This window comes from Budorcas taxicolor, chromosome 1 (assembly GCF_023091745.1).
Source record: "Budorcas taxicolor isolate Tak-1 chromosome 1, Takin1.1, whole genome shotgun sequence".
NCBI lineage: Eukaryota > Metazoa > Chordata > Mammalia > Artiodactyla > Bovidae > Budorcas > Budorcas taxicolor.
The window spans coordinates 20,666,598-20,690,201 of NC_068910.1; the positions used below are offsets into that span (position 1 = coordinate 20,666,598).

General features: G+C 47.1%; 1 protein-coding gene across 2 annotated transcripts in view; it reads left to right on the top strand.

The window, feature by feature from the left end:
• The first annotated feature begins 1,507 nt into the window (after positions 1–1,507).
• Positions 1,508–23,604, top strand: part of PTPRG (protein tyrosine phosphatase receptor type G) — a 768,800-nt gene continuing 746,703 nt past the window's right edge. For both annotated transcript variants that reach the window (XM_052648333.1, XM_052648342.1), the window contains exon 1: positions 1,508–2,279. In XM_052648333.1, coding sequence (XP_052504293.1) covers positions 2,195–2,279 — 85 coding nt within the window. In that variant the 5' untranslated portion in view covers positions 1,508–2,194. The remainder of the gene's footprint in view (positions 2,280–23,604) is intronic.

Genomic DNA, 23,604 nt, shown 5'->3' on the forward strand with positions numbered 1-23,604 from the left:
AGCAAACAAACGACTGATTCTCCACCCTGGGGGAGAGTGTTCACCCCCGTTTTGCTAAAGATAGAGCGCGGGCCCTCCCCGGGAACTTCCTGGCTTTTATTAGTTCGTAATCCCAAATGCAACTTTTCAAAGGTTTTTCTTCTGGAAGTGTGGGTGTGAAAGTGCTTCCCTAATAACATCTTGGGGGAGGCTCTGGAACATCTGTACATTTGAAAACCGAGCATCCGGTTGGGCTGTTTGGGTGGGTGGGGGACCCTGCGGGGTGGGCTGAAGCAGCAGGGGCAAGTTAAAAACAAGTCTAGATGGCGTTTAAAGAGAGGCAGAAAAATTAGGCAAAAATTACAAATGGCTAATTACTTTGGCTCAGTTACACGTTTAATCAAAAGCCCGCCTCCCCCACTTTAGCACCGGCGTTAAGAGAGGAAAATAGGGCGCTTAGAAGCCTAAGCGATAAAGATCTTTCTCTCCACGAACTAAAGGACAAAACTCATTACAGATAAGCCCTGTTCTCCCATTTCCCTCGGACGCCTCTCCACGATAGCTAAAGAGGTTGCCGCTCCCCGCGTAGCTGCCAGGAAATCGGTCCAGCCCCGGGGCGCAGCTTTCACCCAGCGAGGGGTAAGAGGCGCACTTCCTGCGGCCTCCCCGCCACCAGGCTGGAGTGCGGGAACCTTCCCTCCTCCCGTGGAGCGGCGAGTTGGGAAATCTCGGCCACTGATCAGCCGTGCCGTGGGGAAAGGGGGCGTGGGACTCGAAAGGGCTGGATCTTGCAAGCCTAGGATCGGTATTCCTCCCCTCCCCCACCCCTCCCCAGCTGGGAACAAGGCCAATGGAAGCCCGAAAAGGGGGGAAAAAAAATTAAATCGCGAAGCGGAGCCGGAGTGCAAAGGCCGCTCGGCTTTGTTTCCTGGCGGGGAATTCATCGGGCTGGGGGCGCGAGCAGGGGACGAGCAGGGCGCGCCCCGCCGTGGCGCTGGCAGGGCGAAGAAACCCAGCATGAAACCTTGCCGCCTTATAAACGCAGCCGGCCGCCCCTTCCTCTCCTCGGACCCGAGCCGGGGTCCCCCCGACTCTCGCCATCCGCGAGCAACGCAGACGGGGGCGGGGGGAGACCGAGCCAAGCCCGCTCAGAGTGGCGTCTTTAAGAGCTCGAGAGACGGGAAACAGGCAAAGACTCGCCAGCCCGCGAAAGCAGTCGCCTTCCTCCCTCTCTCCGAGACCCGACCAGAGCGGGTCCCCAGTCCCGAAACTGCCCCGGCCGGCTCAGCAGCGCGCGGGGAGAACCTAGCTGTGGGACGCCCGAGGCGGGAGCCCCGCGCTGCAGCTTTAAGAGCTCGCGGCGCGCGCACCCGCGGCCGGCAGCCCGGCTGCGCGTCCCCGCGGTCGCCGCGCGCCCACTGCTCGCGCGCCGCCGCCGCCGCCGCGCGTCCCCTGCTCGCTCGCTCGCCGGCTTTAAAGTCTCTGCCAGGATCCATGCTCACATGTTACTTCCTGTATGGAGGCATGGCTAGTTTCCAGCCCCGCGCTCCCCGATCCTCCCCAGCTCGCGCCAGAGCCACAACTTTCAGGAGCATGGACTGAAGGCGCCCTCGCCCTTGCGCCCCTCTGAGAGCCTTTGTGTTTTCCTCGGTTTCCTCCGGCTGTTCTATTTTGGGGGCTCTTTGCTCTCCCCCCGCCTCTCCCCTCCCCTTCCCCGCTTGCAAACATGCCTCCTTCCTTCCCGGGGCCCTGGAAGGAGCTGCCTGCCTGAAGCCCGGAGACGCCGCGCCGCGCTCAGCCCCGCCGCCGCCCGCCGGCTCTCGGGCTCCGCTGCCGACTCAAGTTGGGGATCTTCGGCTACTCGCCGCCGCCGCCGGCGGTCTCTGCCTGCCCGGGGCTCCGGGCATCGCCGCCGCCCGCCGACTCCTCGCTCTGCCCGCTCGACTCGCTCCTTTTTGAACATAAAGCAGCCCTTCTCCGCCGAGGATCGTCCCCAGCGTGGCTCCGCGTTCTCGGCCACTTTTTGAGATTTTCCGGGGGGCGCTCGGCGGCTTCCCAGATTCCAGAGGGGGACTCGGGCCGCTGAGCGCGGGGGCCCCGTAAAGCAGGCGAGCAGGCGAAGAGCCGGGGTTTAGCGGAGGCTCACACCGAGGCAAGAACTTACTCAACAAGTTTACCCCCCCTGCCTTCCTCTTTTCGATGTGCGTTTTCGGACATGCGGAGGTTACTGGAACCGTGTTGGTGGATTTTGTTCCTGAAAATCACCAGTTCCGTGCTCCATTATGTCGTGTGCTTCCCCGGTGAGTGCTGACCGCCGAGGGGACGCGGCCCTGGCCAGCGCGCGAGGGGGAAGCGGAGTTGCCGCTGGGGCATGGAGCTCAGGCGCCCGTCCCGGGGACCCTGGAGAGGGTTAAGTGGGGGTCGAGCACCCGGGGAGGAGAGAGGGATCCGCTCCGCTGACTCTGGCGGCGTAATTTAGGGAGGCTTGTGGTTGGGGAGGGTGGAAGCAAAGAGCTGGCCGGGGAGAGGAACGGGAGCCGCAGGGGTCTATTTCTCGCTCGGCTTTGGGGGCCTAGGGGATCCGGAGTCGGGAGAAGACTCGTTCCGCAGCTCCGCCGCTGTGCAAGAGAGCTACAGCTCTGAGGCTGTTGGGGATAGTGGGGCCATGGGGAGGATGCCTCTGTGGGTTTGTGGGGGCCCTGGGTGCGTTCCCCGCTCAGGCGAGGATTGAAGGAGCTCAGAAGGGGGGATTGGATTTGTTGCTCCGCGACTCTTTGGAGGGGCTGATGTTCGTGGAGTGGAAGCTCGAGGCTGACCGTGGAGGATTGGGGATGTCGGGAGCAGCCTGCGTTCGGGTCTCGGGGGTCAGGGACGATCTCAGCTCGGGGCTGGGGCGCGGGCTGCGCGACGGTGCCGGCGCGAGGGAACCTTCCTGGCTCGGGGACCTGGGCGCGGTGGGAGAGCAGGGAGCAGGAGGTTTAGGGAGATCCGTGACTCCCCCATCCCGGGCCCGCGGCCCCCTTTGCTTGGCTGGGCTGCTCGGGTGGGGGGCGGGCGCGGGTCGGCGGCTGGGTTGCTGTTCGCTCCCGGGCGGATTTTTTTTCTGTCTCGTGCCCTGCCTACCTGCATCTTTGCCTTTTTGCAGGCTGTTAGCAGCTGGCGGACCCACACCCTCACCTTTTGGTCGGGTTAAGATAGGAACACTGTTGACCACTGATGAAGATAATAAATCACCACACGCAGGGTGTGCGGCTCGGCGATCCTCCACTTCCAGCCCTCCATCGGCCGACCCGCCTTCTTTCTGCTAGGGGAGGGCAGAGGCCAGCTGCCTCCCTCTTCCCTCTTGCAGCCCCCTTTACACCAGGCTGCAGCCTCGAGCTCCCTTGAATCTGTCCGACCCCCCTCTCCCTGGTGGAGGCCACGTCCCCTCTTCTAGTCGGGGAAAGGGTGGGAAGAAGGGGACCATTCATTTTTAATCCTTTGCTCTCCTAAGGACAAGGAAGCCCCCGTTTTTCTGCCTTTTCATCTACCAGCTCCTGGATATTCAGAGGTGGGGGTTATCCAGAAAAAAGGAACGTGCCCTCCCATGTTTATGCTCCCGCTGGTCACAGCCGCCTGTCCCCTGGTGGCCCGAGCGCAGATTTTGGTGCAGCGGGTCCCCCAGCTGCGTCGTGCGCCCTGGAGCAGGGTGCGGGCGCTCTTGCTTGCTCTCGGGGATTGGCAGCGAGGGTCCCCTTTGCAGGCAAGTGGGTGCCTCGAGGGGCAGAGAGGCAAAGCATGGTCTTGTTTCGGCACCCCGCTTTTCCCTTTGCGCATCCTCCTGTCCCTGGAACCGCACAGAACTCCTGCCACAGTCCTGAATCCCAGCTCGGATGCGGAGCCAGGACGTGTGTCCACACTCGACCCGAGGCCTGGGTTTGTCCACCAGGCTCCTGCCTCCACCGGGAGCTGGAGGCGGTTTTGACATTTACTCCTAAACATTCCCTCCACCACTCCTCAGCATTTGTGTTAACCATTTGCCCCTTCTAGATTCTTCTTTGCCTTGGACTTGCCGGCAGAGTGGACTCAGGCGCACACACACTGGGGTTTAGCTTTGTAAGGGTCACGCTTAAATGGGGGCAGTGGGAAGCAGCCAGAGAGCAGCCTAGCAGCCTTGCGAAATACAAGGAATTTCTGATTCCAGTTCTGGCGTTTACTTTACACTCGGGTGTACAGTCAGTGGGCCAGGCGGGATTTTTCTTTTTCCTGATGTCTGAGGAAGCCTAAAATCCAAAATTGGACCGCCAGTGATGCCGCCTGTTTCGAGCTGGGACAGTTTTCATCTTCCACATTTCCTATGCCTGCCCTCGCTGCGAGGTAAACAAAGAGCCCATTCCGTAGTCCGGGAGTCAAAGGGTGTCTAAAAGGGAAAGGGCAGCGGTGCCCGGGGAAGGAGGGTTGTGGTTTGGAAGAGTGCCGCCTGAGAGGGTTGCAGCGGCAGGGTTTGCAACCAAAGTTAAAATGTCAGAGCCGGAGACGTCGGCTTTGGGGTTTCCGAAAGTGCCGCGACGCCGCTGGACCTCAGGGGGCGCCCCCGAGCCGCTAGTCAGGCTCCCGCCACCTCCGCCCGTCGGACTCGGCCGCCTCGGTGCGGTTGGGGCCGCGGTGGGAACGGGGCTGGGGCGCTCGGCTGGCAGCTGCAGATGCGCCTGGGAGCGGAGACGCGGTCTCAGCTCCGCCCTGCTGCTCCTGGGTGGCTCCAAACCGCCTAGGAGCGGTGGGGACCTGAGTTCGCTTTGGGACGCCCCCCTCAAACCTGGAAAGCGTTTGTCTGGTTGGTACCAGGGATAAAGATGCTTCTGGTTTGAGTTAGGGTCCTCCTTGTGACATGTTAACCAAAACCCCTTGTTATTTTGTGTTCCCTCTCAGAATCGCGCCAACTTTTCTGATAACGTTTTGTTCTCAGCTCCTGTTCAGGATACAGGGTAGCTGTGATTTGAAAATGTTTTGGAAACATCGTTCTGGCGTGAGTGTTTCTCCAGAAGAGGGGAAACAACGGTGTGGGAGCTGTGGGATCCGCATCACCCTTAGTGTTTAAAGTGATGTTTTCCACTTTGCGGAGCATAAGGGTTATTTACATGATGTAGTGCATAGTATCTTGTTTTCTGACATCTTAAAAAGAAATACTCATATGGAAAATTTTATGAAAATGGAGAAACTTAAGGGGCCCCTGAGAATCCTCTGTCCAGCTGTAACAATTACAACTCAATTTTTGCTTTTCCATTACCCACCTCCCCAAAACCCCATTATTTCAAATCTTATCCATAGTTCATATAGGCATTTGGTATATATGTCTAATCATTGGGAATTTAAGTTCATCTTACAGCATATACATTGTTACTTGAAAGGGTTAACATTTTGTGTATTTTCTATTCTTAAGCTTTCAAAAGAAGCTTACAAAAAAATTTCTTCTAAATTGATTTCTCTTTCCACCCTCAGAGAGAAATCTTTCTCTATGATTCTGTTATGTTTTGTAGGATAATTACATCTAGGAGGCTGATATTGGAAATGTTTTAGATGGATAAGCTCTGCTGTGTACCTTGGATGTGTCAGAATCAGAGGGCCTGTGATTGATGTCTCCAGAGTCTCCCTCTGAGCTGGCTCTTGGTACATTTGCATGTACATGCTTTGGTCCTGGTGGCCATCCTTCATGGCCTTATTAGAAAGACACATAAGTAATATAAGTCAGCAGTCTTACTCTTGAGGGATGGAGTGAGAAGTCACGCACCTCCACCTCCTTTCCTAAAGTGTCTTGTTTGAAAATGAAGGATCTTTGTCTAGTCTTGAAACTGGGTCCCTTTGATGCTGTGATGGAATAAACTCTTTTGTTTCCTTCTAAACAGTGTTCATGTCACAGAGTTGATGAAGTTAGAATATTAGTACAAATAGACATGACAGAAAGAAGTAGGGAAGTTGCTCTTGGCGGAGGCAGAAGGGTTATTGGGAAGGTTGGCTGGAATGAGAAAAAAAACTAACCAATTGTGAAGCTCTGGGCAATTCCCCTTAATTATGGACCCATTTTCACAGAATAAAAGATAATGTTGTTTACATGAGGCAGTACAGGGAATGCTGATATTTTAACACAGCTAAATAAAACAAAAACCCTTTCTGATTTCATCTTTCTATTTCTATTCTGAAAAACTCCCAAGTTTATGTGGTATAATCAGTTACATATCAGTGCACTAATTGAAATGAACCTTCTCGCCTCTCATGAAAGAGCATTTAAGATGCCCCAGAGCAATTGCTGTTAGAGCTCTCCTCCTACTTCTTTACTTTTCCTCATTTTCCTAGAAACTTCTTGACCACAAGGACAATCTGGACACGTCAGCCAGACCTAGGGTGAGGAAAGAAATTAAATATTGCTGGTGCTTTGTTGCTTTTCCTATTTTCTTTTATGGTAAAATTAAAAAAGAAAACCTGAATACATAACATTCAACATTTTAGTTACAGCATGGAGGACAATGCAGTGTCATTTCTAAGCAGGATAAAGTGGTAAAAGGGGTGTGCTTTCCGAGTTGCAAAACTGAAAAAAATTGTGATTAACACTTCAATCCTAGGGCATATCTTTCTTAGAGTCACATTTCAAAAATTAGTTTATGTAAGCTCTTCCTATGTTTTGGTTATAGGTTGAACATTATTAGGTGATGGGTGGTAATGACCTGAAACTTCATTTTTGATTGTCTGTGTAGAGAATGTGCCCTGCCTGCACTTCTCAGTTCTCTGTCTGAGCTTGATTTAGGCAAAGCTGGTAACTACTCAGGGAGGGCCTCGGGAAAGTGAGACTGTTCTGAGAAGAGCCTGCCCCCAACAGGCAGTGAGAGCTGCTTGTGGAATTCTGCGGCTGTTGCAGAACCAGAATGAGGCATTGGAACCAGAATGAGGGTGCCTGGGCACACATTGGGCCCTCAGTAAGTAATCCCAGATGATTAAATGATCTGATACCTTTGTTTGCCTGAGAAATGGGAGTGATTCTCTTGCTTGTATAAGGTCCAGGCCCAGAACTATGGCAGTGTTCTGTGCCCTCAGAAGATCAGATGCACATGTGAAAAAAAGTTACCTGTTACAGACTGTGCTTTGACTCCTGAATGTTTTAGTTTCCATGGAGGTGAGCACACATCCTTCTACTCCACCATCTTGAACCACTCTTACTTTTGTGCAGTTGTAACCTAAAAATCACTTGAAAAATGATATATATTTTAAATACCCTGTTTACTTCTCCCTGCTTTTTTTCCCTACAATTCCTTTTTATCTAAAATTTTCAAGACCAAGGATTTGTTTATGTCTTAAAAAAAAAGAAAAAGATCTGAAGGTAATGTAGGTGGATTTCATTTTCAAAAGTCTGTGATGACCGAAATATATAACAGGCAAGTTTGTGGGTTTTCTCCTCTGATGAGAAGGGCAGTGAGGTTTATCACCGATGGATGTGCAAGATTGCTTGAGGTAGCTAGAGGGCTCCGTGTGCAAGTCTCCTCCTGTAAGGACACCTCTAATCGGAAAGGCCATTTCCTTGGTATCAGTCATAGGAAAATGTTTGCTGTTTTGACAGAAAAAATTTTTTATGTGAGTTGGCTTGTCGGGCCGTTGCAGGCTTGAAATTTCTTAGGACTACATACAGCACTTGATATGACTACTTTAAAAAACATTGTGAAAAGTGTTTTGAGGGCTGGTTAGGGGAGTGCCAGTCAGCTCACCAGGTTCTAGATGTGCCTGATTTCTCTTTTCGAAGCCCACTTAACTGAATTGGGTAGTGTTCCTGCTGTACTGCCCACTCCAGTATTCTTGGGCTTCCCTTGTGGCTCAGCTGGTAAAGAATCCGCCTGCAGTGTGGGAGACCTGGGTTCTATCCCTGGGTTGGGAAAATCCCCTGGAGAAGGGAAAGGCTACCCACTCCAGTATTCTGGCCTGGAGAATTCCATACATAGACTATACAGTCCATGGGATTGCAACGAGTTAGTCCCAACTGAGCGACTTTCCCTTTCCCTTTCATTTGGCTGCTGTACTTTGGGTGGACAATGGGAGGCAAGTTCCACATTGCAGGAGAATCACTGTGCTGTTTTATCTGCTTATGGAAAGGAGAGATCCCAGTTCAGTTGCTTAGTTGTGTCCGACTCTGCGAACCCATGGACTGAAGCACGCCAGGCTTCCCTGTCCATCACCCAACTTCTGGATCTTGCTCAAACTCATGTCCATTGAGTCGGTGATGCCATCCAACCATCTTATTCTCTGTCATCCCTTTCTCCTCCTGCCTTCAATTTTTCCCAGCATCAGGATCTTTTCCAATGAGTTGGCTTGTCATACCAGGTGGTTAAAGTATTGGAGCTTCAGCTTCAGCATCAGTCCTTCCAATGACTATTCAGGACTGATTTTCTTTAGAATGGACTGGTTGGATCTCCTTGCTGTCCAAGGGACTCTCAAGAGTCTTCTCCAACACCACAGTTCAAAAGCATCAATTGTTTGATGCTCAGCTTTCTTTATGGTTCCATTCTCATATCCATACATGACTCCTGGAAAAACCATAGCTTTGACCAAACAGACCTTTGTTGGGAAAGTAATGTCTCTGCTTTTTAATATGCTGTCTAGGTTGGTCATAACTTTTCTTCCAAGGAGCAAGTGTCTTTTAATTTCATGGCTGGAGTCACTATCTGCAGTGATTTTGGAGCCCCCCAAAATAAAATCTATCACTGTTTCCATTGTTTCCCCATCTATTGGCCATGAAGTGATGGGACCGGATGCCATGATCTTAGCTTTTTGAATGTTGTTAATAGCGTTTCTTTCCTTACTAAACCAGGTAGCTATGGAAAGTTATTCAAAATACATCAGAATATCATCTCAAGCCAGTTGGTCTGTGCCATTACTGGCTGTACTGCTTTAGATGAGTCACTTAACCTCTCTGTACCTTGCTTTTTCCCCCCTCTCTTTTCTGCAAAATGGCATTGTGTGAGGACCCTGAATTCCAAGGTCTTCATGAGGCTTGAAATGAGCATGCTTGCCAAAGGACTTAGCTCTGTGCATGGTGAACAGCAAGTGCTCAATAAAGTAACCACGTTTATTTTTTGTGTATCCAAGAGAGTTGAGTAGGAATATAAATAAAGGAGAAAACAACTAAAAAAACCAACTGTATGTAAAAACAAAAACATTTTCAAAAATTTATACAAACTTGCATGATAAGTTTTGTGCCTGGATTTGCTCTTGAGGGCAAGCTAGGCTGGCACAGGGACATTTCATGTATAATTAGTAAAATGGTTAATGTTTTGAGTTTTAAAGAAATGAGACCGCTTCTGTGAAGTCTAAGATACCTCCTTACTCCCACCTCAAAGGAGGTCTGTTCTTTGCCTGCTTAAAGATGAGACGTGGTATCTGCAGGCTTAAAATGTACCATGTGAATCTTCCAGGTCCTTGTGTGGTGTTACGCATTGTAGAAAGTGTTGCTTGCTCTTGCACCCGGGAATGCCCATTCCCCCTTTAAGGCCTCTGTGCTGTGTGGTATTTAAGGAGAATGGATCTACCTGTGACTGTCATTTCTGGATTTTAGCTGTGTGCCACTACCGGAAAGCAAGCAGTAGTCTTTGGGTGTTGCTTTTATTTTGTATTTGAATGACACTTGATGCATGCCCTTGTCTCCATATCTTCATGGATTCAGACCTGCGGCATATACAAGAGAGAAGCATGCACTGTGTGTGCAAAACTCCTGCCCTCTAATCAGGTTTTTTCAGACAAATCAGCATGATGGTTTTCTGACCAAACAACAGAATACAATTTAATCTACTCAACTTAGCTATTTCAGGGCTGCCGCAAAGTGACACAGTTGGCTGCTGAAATTTAGCAACTAAGAAAGAAGCAATGAAAGCATAGTTCATGGAATATGTAACACTTCCATGTAAGAAAATAGAACAACTGGTCTTATTTTTGGGTCTGTGATACTGTTTTCTTAACGAGGAGGAGGAAACAGGTTGCCAACTGATACTGCAGTGGGTATACTTTTGAGGAATCCATATGAGCTATTAGATAAATCCAAGAGGTATTTGATTTCTGACACCATTTCAGCCACATGAATTTCACAGTGTACTTAAATCAGATAAACTCATCAGTGTAGAATAATTTGGATAGGAGACATAGCTGTTAGCCATTTACCAAATATAAAAGCATAATCCAGATTAATGAGGAAATGTCATTGACTTTTCAAGAGTCAAGTTAGTCACGAGTCATCAAAAGGATTTATTTTCAAAGCCATAGTTATTTATAACAAATGAGTTCTGTTCTTTTTCTTTTTTTAAATATCACTTTTCCTGAAGTGTTTTGATTCAACGAATGTGAAGGTTAAGAGCTGGCCATGGCCTTGGCTATGTCACTGGTTAGCTGGCATGTCACTATGCCACTGGGCAAATTCCTCAACATCCTGTTGAAGTGGAGTTGGGTGGTAGTGGGGATGTGTGAGTCCCAGTTATACACACCTCTTATTCAGGAAACTACACTAGGACCTCAGAGGTCCAGGTTGAAATTCTGTTAATTCTATGTTATGTTGAGAAAATTGCCTCATTTTTTAAATCTCTAAAGTGGTGACATTGGTTATAACAGCCCACACTCACCAAGCACTTGCTGCTGTGTGTGAGTTTTTTATATTCCTTTAATCCCCTCTGGAAGAAGCCATGAATATCCTCACTTAAAGATGAGGCAACTGAAACCAAAAGGAAGTTGTCCCTTGTTCAAGGTTACCTTTGTTCTTAGTGAGAGTAGCTAAAATATGTCTCTCTAATTGTCTCTCAGAATTATTTTGAATCAGAATGGTTTCTGTTCTTTTGGAAGATGTTTTTCCTAATTCCACAGGAAGGCAGATTAAAAGACCCAGCCTTTTGTATTTCATGCTACTGCTTTTCCTATAGAAGCCAAGTACCATAAACACTGGGTGAAATAAAGGTGTCTTCCTGTATTTGCTACAATTAAATAAGGAAGTAATGCAATTAGTATAGGATTTTATTTGGTTACATTGAAGAGATGACCTTTCAGCAAATTACTTTAGCTTCTGAATAAGCTGATAATAACTGTGCATAGAGTGAGTTTGTTGGTATTTTTTCTGACTCCTCTTCAAAAGGATCTAAATTGGTTTAGTTTATAATTCAAGAACTTTTGTTTGGGGTGTTAAAGATGGTTATGTTATAATAATGGGGTATTATTATCATCCCATCTGTCATTTAAATGTGGGCTGCAGGCTCAAGTTATGACTTCAGGAAAATGTCTAAGGGAAGTTGTACTTGGCTGGAGAAAGTTTGGGTTCTGGATTTTTCCTCTGGAGTTGAGAACTCACCATGGAAGCCTGCCAAGCCAGCTGTGGAATCTGGGCAAGACCCTAGGTTTCTTTGGGGTCGTCTTCCTCACCCTTAAAGAAACATTCTTCTGGAATTTTAGGGATTGTTGATTCCACACTGGATGGTTTCAGAGGTTGTGACTTCTGTGCTATGCTCAAGTCCAATGCCCAGTCCATATTATAATGTGATTTGTCAGGGGTCCTTCTGGTTAGTTTTACTCTGACAGTTGGCTTTTTTAAGACACTAAAAACCCTTTCATTATTTCTCAAACCCTGCTGCAGAATGTCCTGAGGGAATTAGCAAATGGGATAGTGAGTGGATCTTGGTTAATGAAATGCCTGTAAGCTGTTTTTTTTTTTTTTTGAACAGGAAACCTCATTTCTCCTGGAGTCCTTGTTTAAAAAAAAAGATCGGAAGTTTGCTCATGCCGATGAAGTTATGCCTGGCTTTTAAAACTTACTGAATGTGATTTAGGATTGGGAGAGTGGTGGCAGGGTTCTTTATCTAAAATGAACCACCCAACCTAGTTACAGAACGTGCTCTGGAAAAGAGAAGCGGAGAAGGGACAGTCATTTGGGTTATCTGGAGGTCTGCAGGGGGCATCTGGCATTTTTGGCTGTACTGTGTCGAAAAAAAGGTTGAATTAAAAATTAGAGCATTTCTCATTTATGTCATCAACAAGTGTGTCCTGAATACCTGCAGCACACCAGGCACTGGGGAGATAGTGGTGACAAAAACAAATGGAGAGTCCTGCCTTCATCGTGAAAAAATCTAGGTCAGTTCAGTTCAGTCGCTCAGTCGTGTCCGAGTCTTTGCGACCCCATGATCGCAGCACGCCAGGCCTCCCTGTCCATCACCAACTCCCGGGGTTCACTCAGACTCGCGTTCATCGAGTCAGTGATGCCATCCAGCCATCTCATCCTTGGTCGTCCCCTTCTCCTGCCCCCAGTCCCTCCCAGCATCAGAGTCTTTTCCAGTGAGTCAAGTCTTCGCATGAGGTGGCCAAAGTACTGGAGTTTCAGCTTTAGCATCATTCCTTCCAAAGAAATCCCAGGGTTGATCTCCTTCAGAATGGACTAGTTGGATCTCCTTGCAGTCCAAGGGACTCTCAAGAGTCTTCACAATTCAAGAGCATCAATTCTTTGGCGCTCAGCCTTCTTCACAGTCCAACTCTCACATCCATACGTGACTACTGGAAAAACCATATCCTTGACTAGACGGACCTTAGTCGGCAAAGTAATGTCTCTGCTTTTGAATAACTCCTGGAAAATCGGCAGGTACAGCAGCCTAGGGCACGTGTCTTCCTTCGAGACAGTAGTAAGCTGGAATTAAATAGTGGCTGCCCCTTGAGAGAGGGGCACTCACCTGGCCCGCAGTGGTTGTTTACAATGCTCAGCTGATCCCTGGAGGTGTTTGCCACCAGCATGCCTGATTTCTAGATTTCTACCCGAGGGACACTCTTTTTTTTAAAAAAAATCTTACTGCTGTTGCTTGTTTGGGGTTTTATATTGCCCAGATTGGTTGTGTGTAAATATGTATGTGTGCGCATGTGCTAGCGTGATGGAGCCCATCATTGGCTGAAGCCGTGCGTCATTCCTGTGCCTGAAGTTCAGCCGTCCCGGGTCTGTCCTTTTTTGGCTCTGCACGTAGGCTGCTACTTGGATGCTTCACCGTAATGTGGCAGATTTCCTGCTGATCTAAATCGCAGTTGGCTTGTTCAATTTAAAAAAAGTTACTTTTTTTTTTTTTTAAACCAAAGTTTCACTTTGAAGAACTAGGGCCCTTGGTTGCTTTGTTGTGACCAAACTACCCAAGACGGGGATGATACGGGAAGGCCGGTGACCACTACAGTGGAATGTGAGTAAAGTAATATTGGAGATGTCCCCTTCCCAAGGAGCTTAATTTTTTCACATAAAATCCCTGACCCAGTAATATTTTCATGTGTGACACCTATGTATGGATTTCTGATACATGACAGAAATATCAGGAATCTTAATTTTTCCAACAGCAACATAGGAAAACCTAGACTTTGGATGGAGTAGTGTGTGCTGCTTTTGATGTGAGCAGTTGGAAGGTTGAGAAGGTGATTTCTTCACCCTAATTCCAGCTCCTTTTGTCATTATAATATGCCATCTATGTAAATTGTTCTCTTATGATTTAGAGCCTGATTAGATTCTGCTGTTTTGCCCTCTGAGGGCAGGACTTACATCCTTCCTCTACCTACTGAATCTTCAGTGTCTAGGTGGTGGTAGTCATATTTGACTACTGATAAAAAAAGTGAAAGTGTTAGTCACTCAGTCGTGTTCAACTCTTTGTGATCCCATGACTGTATGGTCGTCTGACCATGGAATTTTCAAGGCAAGAATCCAGGGGTGGGTAGCACTCTAGGGCATCTTCCCAACCCAGGGGTTGAACCTGGGTCTCCCATGTTGTGGGTGGATTCTTTACCATTTGAGCCGTCAGGGAAACTGAACAAAATTAGAAAAATTAGAAAAATTGCCAAATTACAGGACGTTGTATAAGACAGTGACATCCTTGTATGTGCTTTCTAAAAATGTCTCATTGTATCCTCTTAAAAGACACATTACTCAAAGTCAGCATCTTTACTAAGAGAATTCGGAATGTATATAATATATGTTGTCATGGTGTCTGAAGTCCATCTTTGAAAACAGAAGCTAAATGTGTGCTTTCTGTTACTCATCACCAAGGTATTTATTGCTGAAAATGACATATTCTAATTAAAGGTCAAATGTCTTACGTGGCAGCAGGACTAGGTTTTGATGGTCACAGATCTTTGGTTTTCTTCTCTTATGGACTAATTGAGGCTAAATTCTGTGAATCTGGTGTTCGTTTGCATCAGAAATGCCCTTGGCTGTAGGGTTGACCCAGAAGAATTAGGCAGTCTCGTTTCTGCTTGGGTTGTCCTGCTGACAGTGACCCTAGATCTGTGGAGGACAGCAGAGCTTCTGAGAGCCGAGTGTAATCTGTTGCTTGGGAATGGCTTTGGGCAGATTGATCTAGGAGAAGGGCCAAACATGACCACTTGGGCTTGCTTGACAGGTACTGCTTGACTATCCTGTCAGTTACCCTTAATTAATCAGATGTTGACTGTGCATCATGTCATTCCAAATATGCTTAGGCAGAAGTTAAGTTTTCTAGAACACATTGCCAGTCGATGCCTGCCTTCTTTCATTCCTCTCCCAACTAGTTGTTTTCTCTTCTAAAACTAGTCATTTTCTCAGCTTACATGTGTGCAAGGGGCCATATGTGGAGGGTGTGGAAAATCACTTGACAGTTTTAGGCATCAGCCCCTCATTTTCTCAATTGGTCAATTTGTGCAGAAGCTGCTGAAATTGTTTTATGTGATGGAGGGTGGCTAAGTCTGGCAGGAGAGTTCTTCCTGAACACTTTTTAGGATGTGCTCTTTAAAAGAAAAACACCTCAGTTACTGCAGTGAATTAACCGACTTGAGGGAGCTGCTGGCTCCGGAGGTTTCTGCCTTTGCTCGAGATGCTGAGCGGAGGGAAAATTGATTTTTGGAGAATCTGGGGGAACTGTAAGCACTCTGACCAGATAAACAAAGCAGTTTGTGGAAATAACTCTCAGATGCCTGGGGACCTTTAATAGGATTTTGAGAAAATGAGACTTGAGATGGGTGGATTCAGATGAAAGAAGCCAGTGGCAAATGCATGTTCTTAGAATTGCACAGATCTGTCAGTCGGGTTAACTGGCTCAAGTTAGTGAATCTTAGTTTTGGCCTGTACTAACTTGGCCCTGAACCTACCTGATTGGTTTTCTCATCTGTAGAATGGGGATAATGAGAGTTTAAGTCTCCCAGAGTCCTTGTGAAGATGGAATGAAATTCTGTATGCAAAGCACCAGGAAAGCATTAAGCACATAGGACGGTATCAGTGGTACCTTCTTTTAGTAGCTCTTGGTTAAGATTTGTGAAAGAAGCACTTGCATTACTGTCAGTTAACCCCACGCAACCCTGAGAAAAGATAGGAGGGCTAGAGCTCGGGGAGAACAGAGATCCCCAGTTAATGAAGTAGCGCAACAGAATTGAACTTGGCTTTCTGGATGATATCATGTTCCTTCTCTGCTAGCAGAGTACGCAGTGGATGAATTAAGGTACACGTGGCCACTGAGGAGCATTGTCTGTTGACAGTCTCTGTTAGCTAGCATCTCTGTTAGCGTAGGCTGTTCACATCCGTGGGTAGGATGTACATACCTTGTGTATCTCTGTTAGTATGAGGCTATTCACATCCCCTGTGTGCGTACAGATGGAAACATTCAGTGGCAGTCTGTAACGTACCACGTGTGTTTTTCTCTTTGCTGCCCTTGTGTTATTTTGTAGTTTTTTCTGCACAGGGATTGCAAATTGACATGTGAGGCCCTTCATCTTTACTTGTAGCCATGGCAGATACTGCTCATTGATCACAGAACTCTTTCCTGCCTTTGCAAGGTTTGAACTGGGAGAGGACTTTAGTGCCGTCCCTGTGCTAATACCGAGACATGTTAGCCAACCTGTGAAAGTAGCATAAGGAAAGGCAGATCTAGGGAGCTTTTACATCCTTGCAAATATGTTTGCTGCTATATAAGCAATTTTAAAGCTATATAGCTGTTTTGAAATTGACCCAAAAGAGCAGGTATTGATAGCAAGTACCTTGTGCAAAGGTTTTCTGATCCATGAAATTGATTTGGGCTTGTATTTGACTCACATTCATTTATTCAGGGGAAAGGAAGTCCAATCTCTAGGCGGTGGTTACATCATATTCTAATGGCAAGCCTTACTAATGGAGATTTGGGGATCTAAAATTAGTTGCTTATTTTTCCTTTCTTCAAAGCCCAGAGGTTTTGCATCATATTATGGCTTTTGTAGGACTGTTTATATTCCAAAGCAACACCTTTCTGAATTCTTAGCTATTTAAGTAAGTGTTAAATATGGCTTGGTGACAGCAGCTTTTAAAACTGTGACTGAATAAATGGATCCTTTCCCTCTGTTGTTTATACCTGGTAAAGTGTCTTGTATTTATTGTGAATACATTCATTGTTTCCTTTAGGGTAGCTTGTTTCTCAAAATCTGAGTGGTCCTCTGATCAGTATTGTTTCTGATAAGGAAATTGGAGAGTTAGGATAAAAGGCAAAAGGAATTCTTTTGTGAAGCTGACATCAGATAACTTTATGGTGTTCTGAATGCACCAAGTATTAATACTTGGGTGACCCCAGGTGAGCCCGTATTTGTTTCCTGGGTGTGGATCTCCTCCCCAGAGATCCCTTCCAATGTTTAGTTGCACAGTCATGTCCAAGTCTTTTGCCACCCCTTTGGGCTGTAGCCCTCCAGGCTCGTCTGCCCATGGGATTATCATTTCCTTCTCCAGGAGATCTTTCAGACGCAGGGATCAAACCTGCATCTCCCGCATTGGCAGATGGATTCTTTACCACTAAACCACTTGGGAAGCCTTCTACTGTTGTACAGCTCAGTTAAGTCGTATCCGACTCTTTGTGAGCCCATGGACTGCAGCACGCCAGGCCTCCCTGTCCATCACCAACTCCCAGAGCTCACTCAGACTCATGTCCATCGAGTCGGTGATGCCATCCAACCATCTCAGCTTCTGTCATCCCCTTCTCCTCCTGCCTTCAGTCTTTCCCAGCATCAGGGTCTTTTCCAATGAGTCAGTTCTTTGCATCAAGTGGCCAAAGTATTGGAGCTTCAGCATCAGTCCTGCAAATGAACACTCAGGACTGATTTCCTTTAGGATGGACTGGTTGGATCTCCTTGCAGTCCAAAGGACTCTCAAGAGTCTTCTCCAACACCACAGCTCAAAAGCATCAGTTCTTTGGCACTCAGCTTTCTTTATAGTCCAACTCTCACATCCATATGAGACTACTGGAAAAAACATAGCCTTGACTAAATGGACCTTTGTTGGCAAAGTAAAGTCTCTGCCTTTTAATATGCTGTCTAGGTTGGTCATAGCTTTTCTTCCAAGGAGCAAGCATCTTTTAATTTCATGGCTGCAGTCAACATCTGCAGTGATTTGGGAGCCCAGGAAAATAAAGTCTATCACTGTAGCCATTGTTTCCCCATCTATTTGCCATGAAGTGATGGGACCGGATGCCATGATCTTAGTTTTCTGAATGTTGAGTTTCAAGCCAACTTTTTCACTTTCCTCTTTGACTTTCATGAAGAGGCTCTTCAGTTCTTTGCTTTCTGCCCTAAGGGTGGTGTCATCTACGTATCTGAGGTTATTGATAGATCTCCCGGCAATCTTGATTCCAGCTTGCACTTCATCCAGCCCGGCATTTCTCATGATGTAGTCTGCATATAAGTTAAATAAGCAGGGTGACAGTATATAGCCTTGACATACTCCTTTCCCGATTTGGAACCAGTCTGTTGTTCCATGTCCAGTTCTAACTGTTGCTTCTTGACCTGCATACAGATTTCTCAGGAGGCAGGTCAGGTGGTCTGGTATTTCCGTCTCTTGAAGAATTTTCCACAGTTTGTTTTGATCCACACAATCAAAAGCTTTGGTGTAGTCAATAAAGCAAAAGTAGAAGTTTTTCTGGAACTCTCTTGCTTTTTCGATGATCCAGTGGATGTTGGCAATTTGATCTCTGGTTTCTCTGCCTTTTCTAAATCCAGCTTGAACATCTGGAAGTTCATGGTTCACATACTGTTGAAGCCTGACTTGGAGGATTTTGAACATTACTTTGCTAGCGTGTGAGATGAGTGCAATTGTGCGTTGTACTGTTGATCCTTAGCTAATTTAACAGTCTGTACGATTGAGCCTTCGCTAATTTACTGTGAAATGTCTGTGAAGCTGTGCCGTCCAGTATGGGGACCCCCCCAGTCACATGTGGCCATCGAGCACTTGAAATGTGACTTGTCCAAATTGAGATGTGCTTTAAGTATAAAATACACCTTGCATTTCAAAGATACGTGAAACAAGTAGGTGTGTGCTTAGTTGCTCAGTCTTTGTGGGTCACGAAGATCCCCTGGAGAAGGGAACAACAACCCACTCCGATATTCTTGCCTGGAGAATCCCCATGGATGGAGGAGTCTGGCAAGCTGTAGTTTATGTGATCCCATGGACTGTAGCCTGGCAGGCTCGTCTGTCCATGGGATTCTTCAGGCAAGAAACTGGAGTGGGTTGTGTTTCCCTTCTCCAGGGGATCTTCCCGACCTAGAAATTGAACCTGGGTCTCCAGCATTGCAGATGGATTTTTTTACCATCTGAACCACCAGGGAATCCCTGAAACAAGTATGTGTAATATTAAAATTTTACATTGTCTATTGAATGTTTTAGATATATTTTAGATATATAGGGTTAAAGGTACAACATTAAGATGAATATCACTGCCTTTTTATTGTTTCACATGACTATCATAAAATTTAAAATGATATATGTGGCTCCGATTCGTGGCTTGCACTGTGTCTTCATCAGATAGTGCTGGTCTAGGGTGCTCCTTCAGACTTTTCCTGACCTTTCACAAGAGCATTTCATAGCTGTAGTCCCTGTGTGACAGTAGTCACATCTTCCGTTCCTGCCCCTTGAAGCCACAGGACCAAGAGAGACCTTTGTCATTGATAGAGTGTTTCCTTCTGAAAAGCACTGTCACTAGGAAGCACTGGAGCCTGGGTGGTATCAGGATAGAGGGCTGGGGCTTTGTTTGCCTGACTGTGAAAGGGGGTAATAGTCCCTGCTCCGTGAGGTTGGTGAAGGAGTAATTGAGGTAAGTCATGGAATGCATTTGACACAGGCCTAGCAAACACAAAGCACTTGAAAAGAATAGCCATTATCGTTTTAGGTCCTGAGTGGGGATTTAGCAGAGCTCCAGACTTCTGTGTCTCCCCTTTCTGGTTTCTAGCTGGTGATGCCCTGAGGGGCCTGTGGAGGGTTACAAACAGGCCTGAATGCTTTTGAGATGCCAGCCTCTGCTACGGAGGAAATCTAGGACTGTATAGAGTTGAGCATTCTGATTGCATGCTTGCTCAGCAGTTCAAAAAGCAGAGGGGGCCTTAGAGATCTCTCGAGATTGCAGGGGTCTGCAGAAACTCCCTGACGAGACTGCTAATGGGTCACAGTGCCCGTTCTCTTCTGCTGATTGGAGAAGCCATAGAATCCTTCCTCACACAGCCTCGCAGGCTCTTGCATTTACTCTCCTGGGTGTTCGGATTTACTGTGGCCCAAGTTCCCATTTTTAGCCAATCTCGTACCAGATCCGAACACTGAACTCTGCATATTACCAGGGAGCGATCCAAGCTTTAACACAACTGTGGAATTGTTGAGGTGGATTGGGTGGTGTCTCTGCATTAGTACAGTGTAGAGACTTCCTAAACGTCCCTAGAGCTTGTTTGATTCCTTCTTCTAACAGACTGTTAAAGTGAGAGGCTCATATATGGATATGAGAGATGGACCATAAAGAAGGCTGAGCACCAAAGAATTGATGCTTTTGAGCTGTGGTTCTGGACATGACTCCTGAGAGTCCCTTGGACTGCAAGGAGGTCAAACAAGTCGATCCTAAAGGAAAACAACCCTTAATAATCATTGGAAGGACTGATGGCTGAAGCTGAAGTTCCAATATTTTGGCCACCTGATGCCAAGAGCTGACTCACTGGAAAAGACCCTGATGCTGGGAAAGGCTGAGGGCAGCAGGAGAAGAGGATGACAGAGGATGTGATGGTTGGATGGCATAATCGACTCAATGGACATGAGTTCTTGCAAACTTTGGGAGACAGTGAAGGACAAAAGCCTGGTGTGCTGCAGTCCATGGAGTCATAAAGAGTAGGACACAACTGAGCTGCTCTGAAGAAAAATAAATTTGCCAACCTACTGCTTAATTTCGATGTGGAAAATAGGGTGAATGCAAGAAACTAATGTAGTTGTATCAGAAAGCTCAGGTCTGCCTACAGCGGTTTCTAGCCAGGGTCCTGCATGTCCCTGCACATGTCCAGGACAAGAATTTGGGTAGGAGATGCTGCTGCTGGGGAGCAGAGCAAGCAGTGAGCTGGCTGGGAAAATCCATCCCCGTTTAACCGTTCTTTCGGGTTGTGGATGGGGCCACTTCCTTCCCAGGGGACGATGGGCATGGTGGACACATACCCTTTGGTGCAGCTGATAAGAACCTGGGCTTCAGTTGTAAGTTCATTTAGGAGGGATAACCAAGGATGTTGAAGTCTTCAAGCTAGGGTGTTGAAGGGGTGTCAGTGGCTCCTCCGTCCCCACCCCCACCCCCTGCCCTGAGCTTGCCTTGGAAACCCAGGGGAGAGATGAGAGCAGCTGTATGTACCCACTGGGGAAGCGGAAGACAAGGAGCTCCCTATGGACCTTTTCAGTCTCTTCAGCAGAGCCAGATTTCAGGGTGACTCTTAAAGGCAAATAGCCCTCCAGGCCTTTCTGTCCACAGAGAGCTTTAGTGTTTCCCTTGCTGAATTAAGGCAAGTCCGTCCCTTTTCAGGGATGGTGTGATCGCCCCTGTGTGCCGCTGCTGACAGCTGCCCACTTCCTTGTCCTTTCCCTGGGTCTGGGAGTTTTATTCCTGGGTAGTATTTCCTGCTTCAAGCCCTGATTTCTTTTCTCTCTTTGTTTTTTGGCTGTGCTGGGGTTGCTGCGCGGGCTTTTCTCTAGCTGGGGAGAGGGGGGCCACTCTTTGTTGCAGTGCGTGGCTTCTCCTTGCGGTGGCTTCTCTTGTTGCAGAGCATCGGCTCTAGGGCGCGTGGGCTTCAGCAGTTGTGGCCCCGCGGCTCTAGAGCACAGGCTTAACAGTTGTGGTGCACGGGCCTAGTTGGCTCTTCAGCATGCGTGATCTTCCTGGATCAGGGGTTGAACCCATGTCTCTTGCATTGGCAGGTGGATTCTTTACCACTGATCCCTCAGTCAAGCCCCAGGCCCTGATTTCTAGCATGAACACCCTTGTGCCCAGCCAATTTTCCAGGGAAGAGGGAGGGTATCTTGAAATTCTGCTATTACTCCTGCAGATGTGTTTACTGTGTTGTTGTTGAGTTGCTAAGTAATGTCCGACTCTGCATCCCCGTGGGCTGGAGCATACCGGGCTTCCCTGTCCTTCGCCATCTCCTGGAGCTTGCTCAGACTCATGTCCATTGAGTCAGTGATGCTGAGTGTGGTACGGCCATTTATTGAGCAGCTGCTGCCAGCGTGGTGAGCACCATGCTAGGGGCTGGACCCATCTAATTTCATATTCATCCTTGTCCTTCCCAGATGAACACATGGAAGTTTTGCTTAATTAAGAATCTTACCCAGCATCAGATACCTTTGAAAGTGGTGGAAACAGACTTCTGCCTCCAAAGCTAGCGATGTTTTTCCTAACAACCTGTTACTGATACTCAGATGGTAAAGAATCTGCCTGCAGTGTAGGAAATCCAGGTTCGATCTGTGGGTCAGGAAGATCCCTTGGAGAAGGGAAGAGCAACCCACTCCAGTATTCTTGCCTGGAGAATTCCATGGACAGAGGAGCCTGGTGGGCTTCAGACCATGGAGTTGCAAAGAGTCAGATATGATTGAGGGACTAACACTTTCATTTTCACTGTTATTGATACTTATTCATACATAGATGAGTACCTCCACGCATATGAATTGCACTTACTGGATTGAACTCTGTGTAGTTTGAGACTGACATCTGAGTTCTGAAAAGGGGAAAGGCCAGGTGAGTGAGAACTGAAGGTCAGGTTGGACAGATGTCTTCATTCTGTCATTCTTGGCCACTGTATGGAATCCACTCTGTGTGTATTCTGACGGAAGGTGGATGAAATGCTACATTGCATTTTAAACTCAATAAATGATAATGTGTGTTAATAGAAGTAAGGAAAAAAAGCCTTACTGGGTAAGTGTATTTTATTCCTATGGCTAAGAATAAAAAAATAAAAGGACTTAGAGACTATTCTTTTGGCCGCAGAAACCTTTCAGGAGTTCTTGGTAAGTTACCTTGGGTAACAGAATATAATTATACTTTTCATCTGCAGAGGGCATGTTTGCAAGTTAGTGTGTGATTTGTACTTAGTTTCTGGAGGTTTCTGAGTAGTTAGAAAAGTGTTGTCTTAGATGGAGGTAAAGTATTTGTGCTTCCTTCATTGTTGTCTTACCCCAGAGCCTAGCAAACACATGTCCTCGTCCTCGATTGCTCCTGGGCTTCAGACTTCTGCTCAAATGTTTTTGTCCGGGATGTTTGGGGCACCATCTGTAGTCAAGGGAACCATCATTTAGTTGGGGGTGAAGTCTTAACTTTTGCTTCTTGACGGTGGGTCCTTTAAAAGCCTGAATAGGTGGACTCTGTGAATAATGAACTCGCCTCACTGAGTTCTCTGCCAGTTCTGTCCTAAAGGAGCTGTTGTAAATCTAGGCTCATCAGTTCCCTGAGAGAAAGTTGCCAGGGTTTGTTTTTTCCCTGCTTTCTTTCTTGCCACACCTGTTAATTAGTTCCAGACACTAGCTAATCAGCAGGCAAGCGTGAAAGCTCAGGGGTGAGAAGGAAGGTCAGATCAGCTTTGTCTCTTTACCACCAAAGCCCTTGTTTTAATAGAAAGGTTTTTCAGTCTCCTTTTTCCTCTGCTCCTGCCTCGGTGTTTGAGTCATTTCTGAGTGCAGGGCTACAGACAGCTGTGGGGCTTTTTCCGCTGTGATGTAAGATTTGTGCTTAGCAGTTTGGGAGCATGTGGCCACAAGAATGTGAGCGGGAGAGAGCAGTGGCGAAGAATGCAAAGGGTAAATGAGAGCACCCAGAATTGTGTCTTTTATCTTGGCGGTTGCTGTGTGCCTATCTTTTTAACTGGGAATGCTATTGAATATATAAAATACTCAGGTAAATTACAATATATGTATGTATGTGTGCGTGCTCAGTCATGTCTGACTCTTTGCGATCCCCGCCAGGCTTCACTGTCTATGGAATTCTCTAGGCAAAAATCCTGGAGTAGGTTGCCATTTCCTCCTCCAAGGGATCTTCCTGACCCAGGGATGAAACGTGCATTTCCTGCATCTCCTGCGTTGTAGGCAGATGCTTTCACATTGAGCCACAAGGGAAGCCTATATTATAGTATATCAGTGTTAAAAACCACAAGGGTATCAGTAGATTTAGGCAGAGTGATAAATTTTTTTTCAATACGTTATCTCTCATCGCATTGGAATGACTCTGAGATGGATACTCCTTGTCTTGGAGGGCAGAGAGACAATAAGAGATGGATCCATTTGGCCACGAAGGGAAAATGCAGCCAGGAAGTAGCATAATTTGAACCCAGCCAGCGTTTTCCTATGTTTGACAAGAATGGGAT